Source organism: Nelumbo lutea, chromosome 6, assembly GCF_056320005.1.
Source record: "Nelumbo lutea isolate HS-2025 chromosome 6, American lotus-T2T, whole genome shotgun sequence".
Taxonomy (NCBI): domain Eukaryota; kingdom Viridiplantae; phylum Streptophyta; class Magnoliopsida; order Proteales; family Nelumbonaceae; genus Nelumbo; species Nelumbo lutea.
The window spans coordinates 11,618,052-11,634,524 of NC_142689.1; the positions used below are offsets into that span (position 1 = coordinate 11,618,052).

The following is a 16,473-nucleotide window of genomic DNA, read 5'->3' on the forward strand; positions in this document are numbered from 1 at the left end:
AAAAATCCGTTGTTGGGAAACAAGTGATTTGTAGGCCTTTGCATCCTCATCACACTTCCAATTCACATTTTGATAATGATCCAGTTCCTTCCAAATTGATGTCAAGTCTGAATAGTACATTGAGAGACTCCTCTCCCCTTGATTGCAAGTGGAGGATTCTACTTGTAATTAATATATCTTTGCATAGTGTCTCTGTTCTAAATAGGTAGATTTTGCTTGTTCTCATATTTCACAAACTGTTTTAGCCCACATAAATGTCTTCCTTACTTGTGGCAACATGGAAACCAAGAGCCATGACATCACCATGCTATTTTCTTGGTCCCATCTGTCATGTTCAGCACTACCAATCTTTGGTTCCTTGATTCTACCATTAATATACCCAATTTTTCCTCTAGCAGTAATATAAAGTTTAATTCCCCTAGACCATTCAAGATAGTTCAGTCCATCAAAGGGGATTACAGCCATGGGGAAACTCATATCCATCCCCCCACTCATTCCATTTTGACCTCCTGAAATTCCTGAAGTTGCAGAATTCTCAGAGGACATGATTCAAACACCTTTCAAACCTTATGCACACCTTATGATCCCTCGTATCACCAAACAAACAGTCCTAGAAACACCAAGGATGAAGCCCACATGCACACACTGCAATCTGGACACAATCTGACCACAAACCAGCCTAGATTGTCCAAAAAAGGCAAGATTTTAAGGTGATCTCAGAGCTTATCTGACCTAGCAGTCACACTCCACCAACTTCCAGACACCCCAAACACATTGACTGCTTGAGGGGTTGTAAACCAGTATGGTTACACCACAAGGGTTAAAAGATCAGGTCATCCACGACCTACAAATCTGAATTCTCAGACATGGGATCACACGATCCATAAAAAAAAGATGTTCGAACCTCACAGCTTCTTAGAAAACATTCAGCAGTCTGGAGTCATATAGTTTCTTCTTGGTACACGACCAAGGAAAAGGAAAAAAAACACAAAAAAAAAAATCTGTACCAGTCATAGGTCTGCACTTTTTTAATCTCAGTTGAAGAAGACAGCAGATTGAAGCTTATTCGATCTACTCACAGGCCTAGCAGAACCGCTCTGATACCATATTAACAGTCGAACAGAGGAGAAGAGAGGTAGAAGAGAAGAGAGAAGAGATAAGAGAGAAGAGAGGAGAGAGGAGAGAAGAGAAGAGAGAGATTTGGAGTCCTGCTACAGTGCCGCTACAGTGCTGGCGGCACCAGCTTATATTAATATATATAGGGCGACCATAATTACAAGGGAAAGGACCCTTATGCCCCTACTTAAGTTACAGCAGAAAAAACAAAAGAAAAAACTGCTTTAATTTGTCCAAACGGACCCTAAGTAGAATACAAACATAATAAATAAAGTTAACATTCCAACATTATCATTGTGTTTTCATTGAGGTATTAAGAATGTTAAATCTTTGATCACATGGAGTCCTCTTTCTTAAATATTAGTGGCTATAGTTTTGAACCATATGATGTTGATGGTATACCGTTATTGTTGGAAAAAGTGTCAAGAAGTGAACTTGATAGTCTGTTGTGTCTTGGGTAAGAGCTTTGTTTTGCCATAAGTATTATGTTAGTCGTGTTGTGGTATAAAAACCATGAGCCACCATGAGTATCATCTATTCAGTTGAAGAATTGTCTTGCCATGAGTGATAGTTATGCATAATGTCATGAATGTTTTCAAGCTGATTGGATCCTTGTTGATGTGGTGTAAGAGTCGGTTGTTGCCATGCTTGAAATCATCAAGTTGCTTTGTTCAAGGGTTGCCCCAAAAGATAAGTTGTTTGTGTTGCCACCAAGGTTACAATGTTTCTTTCTAAGCAAGCCATCTGATGCTAGCTTGAGGGAAAGCGTTGGAGTGCTCAAATTGTATTTTGTACGAAGAAAGGGAGTATTTGGAAGAAAAGCTATAATCAAGGACTTTAATATAATATCTACCCCATTATGGACAGCTTTGTAATTTGGATATTTCTAGTGTTAATATAAAGCATCTCTCATTTGAGAGATGGAACTCGTTTGGCTTGTTGTCCTAAGTCTTGTATCCTAAGGTCCATCTTTCTCTTTGTTCACTCTCTTCTCTCACACCACTCACATCAACACTCACTACTGAGAAGTATAATATGAAAAGCCAAGTAAATAATCCCAAAAATCACACATAATTAAATTGTCATACTTTGAGGAAGTAGCTCAGCCAAAAAAGACGACAAAATGAAACATATCTTACATACCTGAGTCATAACATCTGCATTGGGATTCCAATTGTTAAAATCTCCAATCAATGCTGCCCACTGAAATGTGTTGAACAATTGTTATTTCTAAACAGAGGCTTTAGATACAGAATAGTGAACTAACACTAGATCTGCCACTGTAGTATAGTAATGTTTTAAAGGTATCAGGGAAAGACTGTTTGTAATCAGCATCAAAGAAGCACATTATCATGAATCATCGTACAAAATAGCATCTGGAATAGTCGGTGCTTGAAAAGCCAAAATAATAAAAACATGCATAAAAACAGCCCTAAAGGTGGTCTATTACCATCCAACAATACATTATCAAGTATTGAGTAGATCTAACTAGTGCAACAATGTGCTTCATGGCTTACTATAAAGATGTTTAGCATGAGAAAAGATGCAAGTGACAAGAGTAAACTTCAGTAATCTGTATTGTCTTGGATAATAATTGGACATTGCAACGAACAGGGAAGAAACAAAGGGAAATGGTATTTGAATAAGAGCATGGATGTTGCAGAAAGAAAGGTGGAAAATGAAAGACTGTAAGGTTTATGCATGCATGAATATGAAAGTCAAAACTAACATTAGTAAGTGCTCTTGTAAAATGCATCACAATTAAAATAGCACCCATTACATATACTCACAATCAAGGTGTAGAGCATGAGGAAGGAAATAACTGAGAGTTTCATATAAAACAATTCAAAAAGTGAATAAAATATCTATAAGTAAGAATGAAAATAAAACAACCTTAGCTCCAGGTGCCCACTCTCTGTAAGTTATTCCTGTGGCACTGAGAAATCAAAAGGAAAAAGATGGAAGTAAGAAACTACATCACTTAAAATTTCCTACAAAGTTATATTATATTTTAAATGTAATTAATACAAGGGTAATGAATAAGATAGCTTTTGCAAATAAACAAATAACATGATGATAATGATAGCATGGATGCTGGAATGAAGAAATGAAAGTAATAATTGAATAAGATGATGAAGATTATTATGGATGCTGTTTATCCCCTCATTGGTGTATCCTTAGTAAAGAAAATGGTGAGACCTGCTATCACTTTAACCTCCTACGCTTTTGTTACTTGCAGCTGGGATTGGTTTCTTTCTCTTTTTGGGTGCAGGTGGAACCTTTCTACTAGTGTCTCCAATTTATTTCTCCATGTTAAGATGTGCCGAATAGGGGTAGTTTAGTCTTCTTCTGTTTATTAAGTAACTTGCTTATGTGGCAGTGTTATTAGAGTTACTCTGCCCCACACTTAAGTAAGGTCATTTCTATCTTTGTAACTATGATTAGAACCTAATATAGATTAAGGGGGTCGACTGAATGGGTAACCCATCAGATTTTCGACAGACCCTTCTTCTTCTTCTCTTCTTCTTCTTCTTCTTCTTCTTCTTCTTCTTCTTCCTGTTCGGACTACTGTAGCAACAGTCAAAACATGGTATCAGAGCAATGCTCCTGACCTAAGTCAGTTGGTAAAGCACCTCAGCACTGTTCGTGACTCTTCACCTTCGTTTCTGATCAGTCGATGGAGAGAACTGGTTCGCCCTAGGTCAGAAACAGTACAGCTTGTCTCTCTGCTGCGCATAACCTTCTTCAACAAGGAAAGTGACTTCAGTAGTGAATGGTTGATTGATATTCTCAAAGGAAGGTCGGTTCTCTCTTCTTCTAGTGTTACTTATATTTCTGGGTAGAAACCCTACAAGAAGCTGTTGTACTGAGTAGAACCTAGAGAACTAGGTTCATTGTTGCCCTAGGAAGGGCTGTGTGTGCAGTAGCCGAATGTGTAGGGCTGCTGTAAGTTGTTGTGTAATAGCCGAATGTGTAGGGATGCTGTAAGTTGTTGTGTAATGCCCTCTTGATACGGTATAAGGTAGAATGCAGTGACCTTGCCGAGTGGTATAAGGTAGAATGCTGTAAGTTGTTGTAGGGCAGTAGCCGAGTGGTATAAGGTAGAATGCAGTGACCTTGCCGAACTCCTTGTGGTTGTGTAATGCCCTCTTAAGTGTGTTAAATAAGTCTGAATTGGGTGCAGCAGATTTGGCTGTGTTGTGGTGCTTGAGTGGTTGTAAGAGGGCCTCTACTTGTGATTAGTGAACGATAAACTGATGCTTATGTGGGACATAAGTGTGTGAAGTCAGCAGTAGTGTGAATAAGAACAAGTGAGTGAAGTCAGCAGTGGTGTTTAGAGGCTGCAATAGGGCTGAAATATCAAACTGTGAACAACATCAATCAGCTTGTAGCTGAGAAGTAAAGTTAGAGACAACTGTGAAAAGGTACAATGGCAGCAATAGGAGATGGCTACAATGATCAGAAACCTAGTGTAGTAATTTCTTCCGACTACCTAGGAGTACAAATGACCTCAATTAAGCTAAATGGGGAGAACTATGTTCCATGGGCTAAATCCGTGGAAGTTTTTCTCAAGGCAAAGAAGAAAGCAAAGCATGTTAGAGATGAGAAGCCACCGGTTGACTCTCCAGGGTTTGATGATTGGGAACAAGAAGATGCTCAAATCATGACTTGGCTGTGGAATAGTATGGAACCCAAAATCAGTGCCAACTTCATGTTCCTTGATACGGCTAAGGATATATGGGAGCATGCTAAGAAGCTATATTCTGGACAAGATAACACAACAAGAGTATATCATCTGTATCAGGAGTACTTTGATTTGCAATAAGGAACCAAAACACTAGAAGAGTACTATGCCTGCATGAAGAATATAAGGAATGAACTCAATGTCTATCATCCCCTTACTCCAGATATTCAAGTTCAGCAACAGCAAAGGGAGCAGCTAGATGTTACAAGATTTTTAGTGGGGCTGAAGTCGGAATATGAACCAATTAGAGCTCAAATATTGGGGGGCTCTACTCTTCCTACACTTGAGGAAGTTTTCTCAAGACTTCGTAGAATCTCTTTGGGCCAGACAGAGAACCCCACACAGTATGATAGATCAGCACTTGTGACAGCTAGAGGTGGTGGACATAGTACAAGAGGGGGAGGTCATTCCAGAGGGGGCCGTGGCAATTCCATGATTGGTAGGGGTGGCCGTGACTCAGGGGGAGGCCGTGGCAGAGGAAAAAATAACACTACAAGGAAGTGTACTCATTGTGGTAGGGATGGACACACAGTGAATTTTTGTTATGATCTACATGGCCCTCCCTCTAAATGGGCTAATCATGCTGTAGCATGCGAGGTTGCTATTAGTGACAGCAAACTGGCAGACCTAACTCCTTCCACATCTACATCTACTTCTAGGAGGGAGATGGTGAGTGTTCCGCGTGATGAGTATGAACGGTTCCTTCGAACTACTTCACAGCATACCACTGCCACATATGCCCAATCAGGTATCGCTTGCATGTCATCTAAAACTCCTTCATGGATTATTGACTCTGGAGCCTCAGATCATTTGACCGGGACTCCAGGTGTGTTCTCTTCTCTTGCTGAAACCTCCACACCACAAACTGTTACACTTGCCAATGGGTCCTCATCTCCCATCTGTGGTGTTGGTAATGTTGACTTGGCTTCTGTCCCTTTATCATCTGTTTTATACGTACCTAAGTTTCCATTCAATCTTATGTTTGTTAGTAAAATAACCAAAGCTCTTAACTGTTCTGTTACCTTCTTTCCTTCCACTTGTGTTTTTTAGGATCTCAAGACGAGGAAGAAGATTGGTGGGGGGCATGAAGCTAGTGGATTGTATTACCTTGACGGCGGTGGATCTTCAATTGCACTTCAAACTTCCCTTACCCCTCTACAATGGCATTGCCGACTGGGACATCCATCTCTCAAGGTCCTCAAGATGTTGGTTCCATCATTGAGTCAGTTGTCAGTTTTACGATGTGAGTCATGTCAGTTTGGTAAACACCGTCGTGTGTCCTTCAGTCCAAGAGTTGAGAGTTGTATGTTGAGTCCTTTTTCTTTGGTTCACTCAGATGTTTGGGGTCCGATCAAAATAAAGTCTTATAATGGGTACAAGTATTTTGTCTCCTTTATTGTTGATTGTTCAAGAATGACATGGATTTACTTAATGAAAGAAAGAAGTGAATTATTTTTCATTTTTCAAAAATTCCATGCTGAAATACGCACACAATTTGGTGTTCCAATCAAAGTTCTCCGTTCAGATAATGGTCGTGAATACTTTCTTATTGCATTTCAACAGTATTTAGAACAGCATGGCATTATTCATCAGACCTCGTGTGCTTTCACCCCTCAACAAAATGGGGTGGCTGAATGGAAGAATCATCATCTTCTTGAAATTGCTCGGTCTATGCTTCAGTACATGCATGTTCCTAAACGGTTTTGGAGTGATGCTGTACTCACTGCATGTTTTCTCATTAATCGGATGCCCTCTTTTATTCTTCATGGTCGGTCCCCCTTCTCCATCTTGTTTCCCACTTTATCTCCGTTTCCATTAACTCCTCGTGTCTTTGGTTGTGTGTGCTTTATTCATAATCTGAGTCCTGGAATAGACAAGATGCACGCTCAATTAAATGTATCTTCCTTGGCTACTCTCAGACTCAAAAAGGGTACAAGTGTTACAATCCTATTGCCCGAAAGTGCTATGTCTGCCCAGATGTCACATTTTTTTAGTTTGTCCCCTTCTTCTCCAGTCACGAAGCACCCTTGTCCTCACCCTTACCTCCTCTTCCTCTTCCTGTCAGTGATTCAGTTCCAGAGGTTGTTGTTGGAGTAGACTCATCTCCTCATCCAGTGCAGGTCACCACTGAACGACCACCGATCCGACAAGTGTATACACGTCGAACGACACCGGCCCCTCCTCCTGCTTCTACCTCATCTGCGGATCCTCTCATGGCTCCTATTGCTGAACCTTCAGATCTTGACCTACCCATTGCCTTACGGAAAGGTAAACGTAGTTCCACACTCCATCCCATTTCCAATTTTGTTTCATTATCTCATCTTTCTGCATCACATCGCCAGTTTGTTTCACTTTTGTCTTCTATTTCCCTACCTAACAATGTTCAAGAAGCTCTTAGTTCACCTAGATGGCGGCGGGCAATGGAGGAGGAACTTTCTGCTCTTCAACATACTCAAACGTGGGAACTTACTACTCTTCCACCTGGGAAGCATGCTATGGACTGTAAATGGGTGTATACTGTGAAATACTTGCCAAATGGTAGTGTGGAGCGTCTGAAGGCCAGACTTGTTGCTAAAGGTTACTCACAGGTGTATGGTGTGGACTATATGGAGATATTCTCACCGGTGGCTAAATTTGGTTCCGTTCATGTCCTAATTTTCTTGGCAGTTATGTATGATTGGCCTCTCCTTTAACTTGACATAAAGAATGCCTTCCTCCATGGTGATCTAGTGGAGGAGGTATATATGGAGCAACCACCTGGGTTTGTTGCTCAGGGGGAGGGTGGTAAGGTGTGCAGGCTGAAGAAAGCAATTTATGGGTTGAAGCAATCTCCACGTGCTTGGTTTGGGAAGTTCAACGAAGTGGTGAAGAGTTTTGGAATGAAGCAATGCCAGGTTGATCACTCAGTGTTCAGCTATGACTCAGAAGCTGGGAAGATTTTATTAGTGGTCTATGTGGATGATATTGTCATCACTGGTAGTGATAAATTGGGGATTGGCAAACTAAAGGTATTTCTGCAAAATCATTTTCAAACAAAGGACCTTGGAACATTAAAGAATTTCTTGGGAATAGAGGTTGCCAGGTCAAAACAAGGTGTGAATCTGTGCCAAAGGAAATATGTCCTTGATCTATTGGAAGAAACAGGACTGTTAGGTGCAAAACCGGCTGAGACCCCTATGGAACCAAATGTTAAGTTGAGCAGTGATACAGGAGAAATATTTGAAGATCCTGGAAGGTATAGACAACTAGTGGGAAAGCTGAACTATCTGACTATCACGAGACCCGACATCTCCTTTGCAGTCAATGTGGTGAGACAATTCATGCAGAACCCTCGTATACCGAACTGGGATGCAGTCCTTAGAATTGTGAGGCATCTGAAAGGTGCTCCAGGCTGTGGGATATTGTATAAACCAGGAAGAAAACTTGAAGTAGTTGGGTATACAGATGCAGATTGGGCAGGCTTAGTGAGTGACAGAAGATCTACTACAGGCTATTGCACATTTCTGGGAGGAAATCTTGTGACATGGAAGAGTAAAAAGCATACGGTTGTAGCCAGAAGCAGTGCTGAAGCCGAATATAGGACCATGGCTCACACTACCTATGAATTAGTGTGGCTGAGGAATCTCCTACAAGAAATTGGGTTTCACATGGATAAACCTATGAAATTGTACTGTGACAACCAAGATGCACTACATATCTCATCCAATCCTATCTTTCATGAGAGAACAAAGCACATAGAGGTTGATTGCCACTTTGTGAGAGAGAAGGTTCTTGCCAGAGAGATAAGTACAGAACATGTGGGCTCCAATGACCAGTGGGCAGATTTGTTTACAAAAGCTCTAAGCTCAGGGAAAGTGAACTATCTATGTAACAAGCTGGGATTATATGACATATATTCTCCAGCTTGAGGGGGAGTGTTAAGATGTGCCGAATAGGGGTAGTTTAGTCTTCTTTTGTTTATTAAGTAACTTGCTTATGTGGTAGTGTTATTAGAGTTACTCTGCCCCACACTTAAGTAAGGTCATTTCTGTCTTTGTAACTATGATTAGAACCTAATATAGATTAAGGGGGTTGACTGAATGGGTAACCCATCAGATTTTCGACAGACCCTTCTTCTTCTCTTCTTCTTCTTCTTCTTCTTCTTCTTCTTCTTCCTGTTCGGACTACTGTAGCAACAGTCAAAACACTCCAACTACTTTTAGTTGGCCTAAACAGAGAGGAAGAATCTTGTGGAGAGGATCTTCCATAGTAAGCATCTCAGTAGATTCAGTAGTGCATAAGATGGTGGGAAATTTACTCTCTTGGGTGGCAGTTCAGAAACTTCTCAGAAGAAACCACAACTCTTTTTTCGATTTTGATTTTTTTTTTTTTTTGTAAAGTCAGGGGATATCTGTACTGGTATTATAGTGGTGGAGATGCACCAGGCTGCAGTCATTTGGACAGTATGGGAAGAAAGAAGTGCAAGAATCTTCAATGAAAAAGCAAGGAGTCAAGAGGCAATAATTGAGTGTATTACTGCCAGGGCAGGGTAGCCCACTGGGTCAAGACATTGGAGATTCTTACATCCTTCTCAATAGATGCTGTCATTAGAAAGTGGAGTTAAGTGGCAAACACTTCCATCAAAAGAATACAATCCACAGGAGTTGGATGCTGCTAGACAGAGGGTTCTTAAAGCTTAACTTGCTTAACTTTGATTTGAGCAGTAGGGATAAGTGGGTAACCAGGGGATTTCAGGTGTGGGGAGATTTTTAGAAATGAGGAAGGCAATATTGTCATTATGTTCTCGGGATTGACTGGGGTACGAGACTTATTAAGGGCAGAAACTATGGCTGTAATGGAATGAGTACAGAGGGAAAAGGAGATGAATGTGGAAATAGTTGACTATTGAAGAGGACTCCAAATCGGTGGTAGAGTAGCTGCAAAAGAAAGAGATTGTTTTGTGGTGCTACATTAATGAAGTAAAAAAAGTTCGGGTGGTTGACTAGAAGATATGAAGGTGAGGGTTCTTTTGACTCCAAGGGAAGCCAATAGTTTGGTGGATGTTCTAGCAAAACGAGGGACTGAGAGGGAGCAAATGTTTTGGGCACAGTTGTAAGAGATTTAAAAGGAAACCCAAAGGGTAGAGATAAGACTCTTTATATCTAAACAGTGCACTTGTGCATATTGGACATCATTTTATATTAATAAAATATTACTGTTATTGATCAAAAAATAGGATTATTATGTGATAAAGGTAAGAGCAATGTCATTATGCCAGGGCTATACCATATGAGATTATGATCATTATGTGATCAAATCTAATAAAGAAGATGACAGGGTAATGATGATATTAAATGATTGTAAGGGCAATAAAATGATAGTGCAATGAGAAACAAAACATGAAACAGAGATACATGGAAATTCCCCACTACATCTGCACTCAAAAAGAGCATGGTTTACATTATGGTACATATAAAAACTATTAAAATTATTTTGAGTTTTGGATAATTAAGTCTTAACATGTCATGCAGAAAAACATTTTTCTAGATGATTTGGTCGTTTGAATTGTGTTAGTTTTAGGGAAATGTTTCAGTATATCAGAACCCCTGCCTGGAAGCAATAACAAGACCATTTTGTTAAGCAAAGAAAGGAACTCTTTTGATATGGACAATGAAATTACAGGTTGTATGGTGTTTCTGGTCATAATAACAACAATAATAATGATTCTGAAAAACAATTAAAAATTAGCATTGAGGTCTGACTTTTACATCATTAACTCAATATGAAAAATGAGGAAGAGGTAACTTGTTTGAATATTAAAAGACAAACCAAGAAAAATGAACAGAAGAAAAAGTGGGAAACCATTACCTTCGAATGAAGCCAAACTTTTCATAACCACAAGAAAATGAATCCAAACCACCTTCATATTTATCAATCAACTCACGCATTTTCTTGTATTGTCCATAACTGTAATTTAACAAGAATACATAGTAAAAGTTAAACGCCTTCATTTTCCTTTTTTAAATGGTCTCTTTCACTAGAAGTCTGTAACTAAACAAGAACGAGGGCTGCCAATAGGTTGGATCTACCCAACAGAATTGAACCAACCAAACTGATAGTGTCGGTTCTGGTTCTGTGATTTTGTCCCAATTAATAATTGGGTCAGGACCGGTTCTTGCTGTTCCAAACCACAATTCAGACCCAAACCAATTATGTAGTTAATAATATATAAAGATCTCTTGGTTTTATTTGTAGTTGTTATACTTTATGACTTTATGTCTTAAAGAGTAAATTTCATGAAAAGCACAAAAGATAATTATGGTTAAAAACACATTTTATCAACATATAAACAGCTTAGTATTTTAGTTTCAGTCTTATTAAGGTTGTATTATCAAAATGAAGCTCTAAATTGTTATTATCAATGGTAATTATGGGTGCCAAGTATAATCAGGTCAAACCCAATTGTCCTGATTAATAATCGGAATGGGACGGGTATACCCTGTCCCAAACCAGACCCAACATATCAATAACTCTAACAAGAACAAATAGACTCATGATAGACTCATGACCAACCTTTTGTAGGTCATTAAAGAGTACAAATCTTAAAAAAAAGAAAAGAAAAAAAATAAAAGCTTCATTAAAAGTAACTAGAGGATATTTGACATGAAAACAAGATTGCAAATCTGATTTTCTTTTTACAGGTAAAGAAATATTTTATTAAGAATTAACCAAAATGTGTACAGAAATTCATACCAAAGGGAGGCGTGAGATACAGCCTCAGGTGCAAATCAGCTTACAATTGAGCCCAAAAATACCCTAAAAAACCCTTGATTAGTTAAAGAATCTGCTAAGCCGTTAGCCAAACTTCTTCGCCACTGAATGAACTTCTTCACAGCTTCCTTGTAGGTCCAAATAACAGAGTCTGAATCTTTTAGCCACCCAATTACCAACTTGGAATCCCCTTCAACTATCAATCTGTCCACATTCATCTGCTTTGGACAAAGAAAGGTCGAACAGGCGGAGAAAAGTGTTTGCCAAGGTATCTGCCCCCACCAAAGGTCAGTCCAAAATTTGATTTTCAGCCCATTACCCACTTTGTATCTGGTGAAAGAAATGAAGGAGAAAGTTGAAGAGATACCTTTCCAAGGGTTTGAAGCTTAAACCCAATTCAACTGAACTTTGCTATCCCAACCATTGGCGTGCCTTCCATACTTGGTTCCTAAAAGGGCTTGGTTCCTCTCCTTGGTGTTGGTTCGGCTGATTTAATGTATATGTTAGTCATTGCTGGGTCTTAAGTCATTAGTTATTGGGCCTAAACTTGTTTAATGTTTTATTTACCTAGGTATCCCATCACTAATCAAGGGCATTCTAGTCCATTCATGTAACACTATGTAATAAACATATATATAAGATAGTAGGGTCGGCTGAGAGCTCTGACCCGCCATTCTCAAAGTTTCTCCTCTTCTTCTTCTCTTCTTCTCCTTCGGCTGCTGTGTTCCAGCAAACATGGTATCAGAGCATTAATCCATCTCCTGGTTACAGCCGCCACCACCTTTTCTACTCTTATCTAATCCTTCTTTTTTTTCTTCTCTATCTTGGTTGCTGCAAAGAAACCCTAGGGTTGACCGTAGAACAAGCAGAATCTGCATCTAGGGTTTCCCTTGGTTGTAGGGCCCAAGGGGAGTTTGTCCCAGAAGCTGATGCCCTACTAGACTTCTTACAGCAGATAGTAGCCATTCGGCTGCTAAGAGAGATCTGTGTGGAACAAATCTAGGTGGGAGGGCTGATTTCGGCAGTCCTAGTACAGGTCATAGGGGTGGTTACAATCTACGACAGCAGAAGTCAGCACAGTGCAGCGGTGGGTTGCTCTCGGTTTCAGATCTGTTACGAGTTCTCAGGACTGTAACAACCTCGGTAAGTCTGAAACAGCATTCTTTGTACTGAGTTTGCAGTCGTGATCATTGTAAGGAGGAGATGTCTTCAATATCGGGGGAAGTGTCTTCTAGGGATATTAGGTCTGGTGGGAGGTCTCCTAATCTGGAGAATCCAAATCTGAACAGCTTGCAGATCACCAGTGTGTTATTGGATGAATACAACTTCAAAGAATGGTCAGTTTCAGCCATGCTCTTCATTACTTCTCGGGAACTCACTGGTTATTTAGATTGGCAGAAGAAGGAAACTAAAGTGGGTAGTGTGGAGTACACAATTTGGCATAAGGAGAATGCTACTGTTATGTCCTGCCTGCTTGCTTCAATGACTCCAAGAGTAGCCAGGACTGTTCAACACTTCTCCACTGCTGCTAAGATTTGGGAGAAAGTGTCTAAAACTTATGGACAGAGAAAGAACAATGCCAGAATTTATAGACTGAATCAAAACATTGCTGCCTTGAGACAAGGAGATATGACTGTTGCAACGTATTTTGCAACCCTAGAAGGACTATGGGAAGAGCTTGATCACCACCTTATTCTTGATTCGGAGAATGCCAAAGACAAGGAGAGGCATGATAAACAAATTGAAGAGGGTAGAGCCTTTAAGTTCTTGGCTGGTTTAGACCCAATGTATGAGAGCATAAGGTCTCAAATTTTGGGAAGGGATGAAATGTCAGATTTACATCATGTTTATTACCTAGTAAGGAATGAAGAGGTTAGGAGGAAAGAGATGCAAGTTGACACTCAAATAAAGCCAGCTGAACAGCCTGTTGAACATTCAGCCCTGATTTCTACAAATCAAAAGGGGAATAAGTATTCAGACAAGAGGCATCTTAAGTACACTCATTGTGGAGGTGAAAGGCATGTAAAAGAGACATGTTGGGTTCTTTATCCTCATCTGAAACCAGCTGCCTTGAGGAAAGACAAGAAGCACCAGAAGGGTCAAGCAGCAAGTGGGAGCCTTGTTACTAGTCACAGTGATGATAGCTCAAAGAACTCATCTACAGTTGCTTCTTCTCCCATGGGACAGATTGCTAATTCCTCTGTATCCGGGTCCTTGGGTTTCACTGTTGATGAGGTAGAGGTACTTAGCCGGGCTTTAACCCATATAAGGACTAATTCTCTTGCTTCCACCCCCCTCACCAGATCAGGTATTGTCTCTGCTTTTAGTGCAACTAGTTCTATTGACTCTACTACTTGGATTATTGATTCCAGTGCAACTGACCACATGACACATATGTCCTTTCTATTTTCTTCCTATCACTTATTTCCTGGTCAAGATAAGATGAGAGTTGTTGATGGTTCTCTCTCCACCATCTCTGGGAAAGGGGTGGTTGACCTAAACAAGGACCTCTCTTAAATCTATTATGCATGTTCCCAATCTTTCTTCCAATCTCTTATCTGTTTCAAAGCTTACCAAGAATTTGAACTATAGCATAACCTTTTTTCCTACTCATTGTGTCTTTCAGGACAGATTGACGAAGAGAACGATTGGGAACGGTCATGAGTATGGAAGTCTCTACTATTTTGATGCAGACATCAGTTCGGCCTTACAAACATCTACTGCTAGTAGTCAGAACAATGTAGAGTCAATAGTTAGGTTACATTTGTGGCATGCTAGGCTAGGTCATTTACCTTTTTCATCATTGGAAGGGTTGTTTCCGGAATTATTCAAGGGTATTTCAAGTCAAAGTTTAGTTTGTGAAGTGTGTCAGTTGTCAAAGCAATGTAGAACTGTTTATCCAGTTTCTAGTAATGAAATTCAAGCTCCTTTTGATTTAGTTCACTCTGATGTTTGGGGCCCTTCACCCCTTGTTTCTGTTGATGGCTTTCGTTAATTTATTACTTTTATTGATCACTATTCACGATGCACATGAATCTACTTGTTAAAAGGGCGTGATGAAGTGCCACGGATAACCATGGCATTTTGCAAAATGATTGAAACACAATTTGACAAGAAGATTAAGCAATTCCAGTCAGACAATGCTACTGAATATTTTGAAAGATCCTTGAACCTGTTCATGGAGGATGCTGGCATGCTACATCAGTCATCTTGTGCTAGTACCCCTCAACAGAATGGGGTTGTTGAGCGCAAGAATAGACACCTATTGGAGACCGCTCGAGCCTTACTATTTCAGCACAAGGTTCCCAAGCACTACTGGTCTCAAGCAGTCCTTACCGCATCATATTTGATAAATCAAATGCCATCCAAAGTGCTGGGTATGAAAACTCCTTTCTCTGTCCTTCGTCCTAATCTTCTAGACTTTCCTCTTCCACCTAGAGTCTTTGGTTGTGTATGTTTTATACATGTAAAGGATCCAAAGAAGACCAAGCTGGATCCTAGGGCTACGAAAGGATTCTTTCTAGGATACTCTTCTACACAGAAGGGTTACAAGTGTTATGATCCCGTCACCAAGAAGAAATATGTCACAAAAGATGTGGTATTTTTTGAGTCTCAATCATATTTTCATTCTTCCCAGAATCCTCTTCAGGGGGAGACTAGTGGGATGGAAGAGGATTCTTCTTTCCCCTCTTTTTTGTGCCTCTTTCTGCCTCGGGCCTTCCATCTTCTCCTCCTGATCCTCCTAGTTGTAGCATCCCGGGTGAACCTAGTGAGGCTCCCATTGTGCTAGCTACCACTCTTGATGCTGCAGATGTTACTGAAGACTCCAGCAGGCAACAAAAGGATATAAGAATCACCTACAACAAAAGGAAAAATGGCCCTCTAACTCATGGCAGCAACCAATTGGACTCGGATCAACCTGTCTCAGGAACTCCAAGTAATCTTATCACACATACTTCTAATTTGGATCTCCCTATTGCTCTTCGTAAGCCTACCCGTTCTTATACTATCCAACACCCCATTGCTGAATTTGTTTCTTACTCACATTTATCTCCTCGTTATTATTCCTTTGTGTTTGTTCTCTCCTCTGTGCATGTCCCTACTAGGTACTCAGAGGCAGTGTCTGACCCAAGATGGAAAGAGGCTATGAGCGAAGAAATGAAAGCCTTAATGAAAGCAAGGACTTGGGAATTAGTGGATCTACCAGAAGGGAAGAGCATTGTAGGATGCAAGTGGGTATTCATTGTAAAGCATAAGGAGGATGGGTCCATTGAAAGGTACAAAGCCAGACTTGTGGCAAAGGGGTTTACTCAAAAGGAAGGGATTGACTACAAAGAAACCTTTGCTCTAGTAGAGAAGCTCAACACAATCCGGGTTTTATTATCATTAGCTGCAAACTTCTCATGGGAGCTACATCAGCTGGATGTGAAGAATGATTTCTTAAATGACGATCTACATGAAGAGGTATTCATAGATCCTCCACCAGGTTATGTGTTTGATAGGAAAGTGTGTAAACTAAGGAAAGCATTATATGGTCTTAAGCAATCTCCTCGAGCTTGGTTTGAGAAGCTTTGTGGGGCCATGAAGAAAGTGGGGTACACTCAAAGTGGAGCAGATCATACCTTGTTCATCAGGAAAAAAAATAGCAAACTTACAGCACTCATTGTCTATGTGGATGATATGGTGATTACAGGGGATGATCTGGAAGAGATAAAAAGGTTGAAGGAGTTCTTGGCTTCTGAGTTTGAGATCAAAGACTTGGGCCATCTGAGATACTTCCTTGGGATTGAAGTTGCTAGGTCAAAAGAGGGCATCTATACATGCCAACGGAAATATGTCCTTGATCTCCTAGAAGAGACAGG

General features: G+C 40.2%; 1 protein-coding gene across 2 annotated transcripts in view; it reads right to left on the reverse strand.

The window, feature by feature from the left end:
* Positions 1 to 16,473, reverse strand: part of LOC148847333 (1,4-alpha-glucan-branching enzyme 1, chloroplastic/amyloplastic-like) — a 104,952-nt gene that overhangs the window by 70,660 nt on the left and 17,819 nt on the right. For both annotated transcript variants that reach the window (XM_088952042.1, XM_088952041.1), the window contains exons 4-6: positions 10,709 to 10,807; positions 3,010 to 3,052; positions 2,260 to 2,319 (exon numbers count right to left, since the gene is read on the reverse strand). In XM_088952042.1, coding sequence (XP_088808168.1) covers positions 2,260 to 2,319; positions 3,010 to 3,052; positions 10,709 to 10,807 — 202 coding nt within the window. The remainder of the gene's footprint in view (positions 1 to 2,259; positions 2,320 to 3,009; positions 3,053 to 10,708; positions 10,808 to 16,473) is intronic.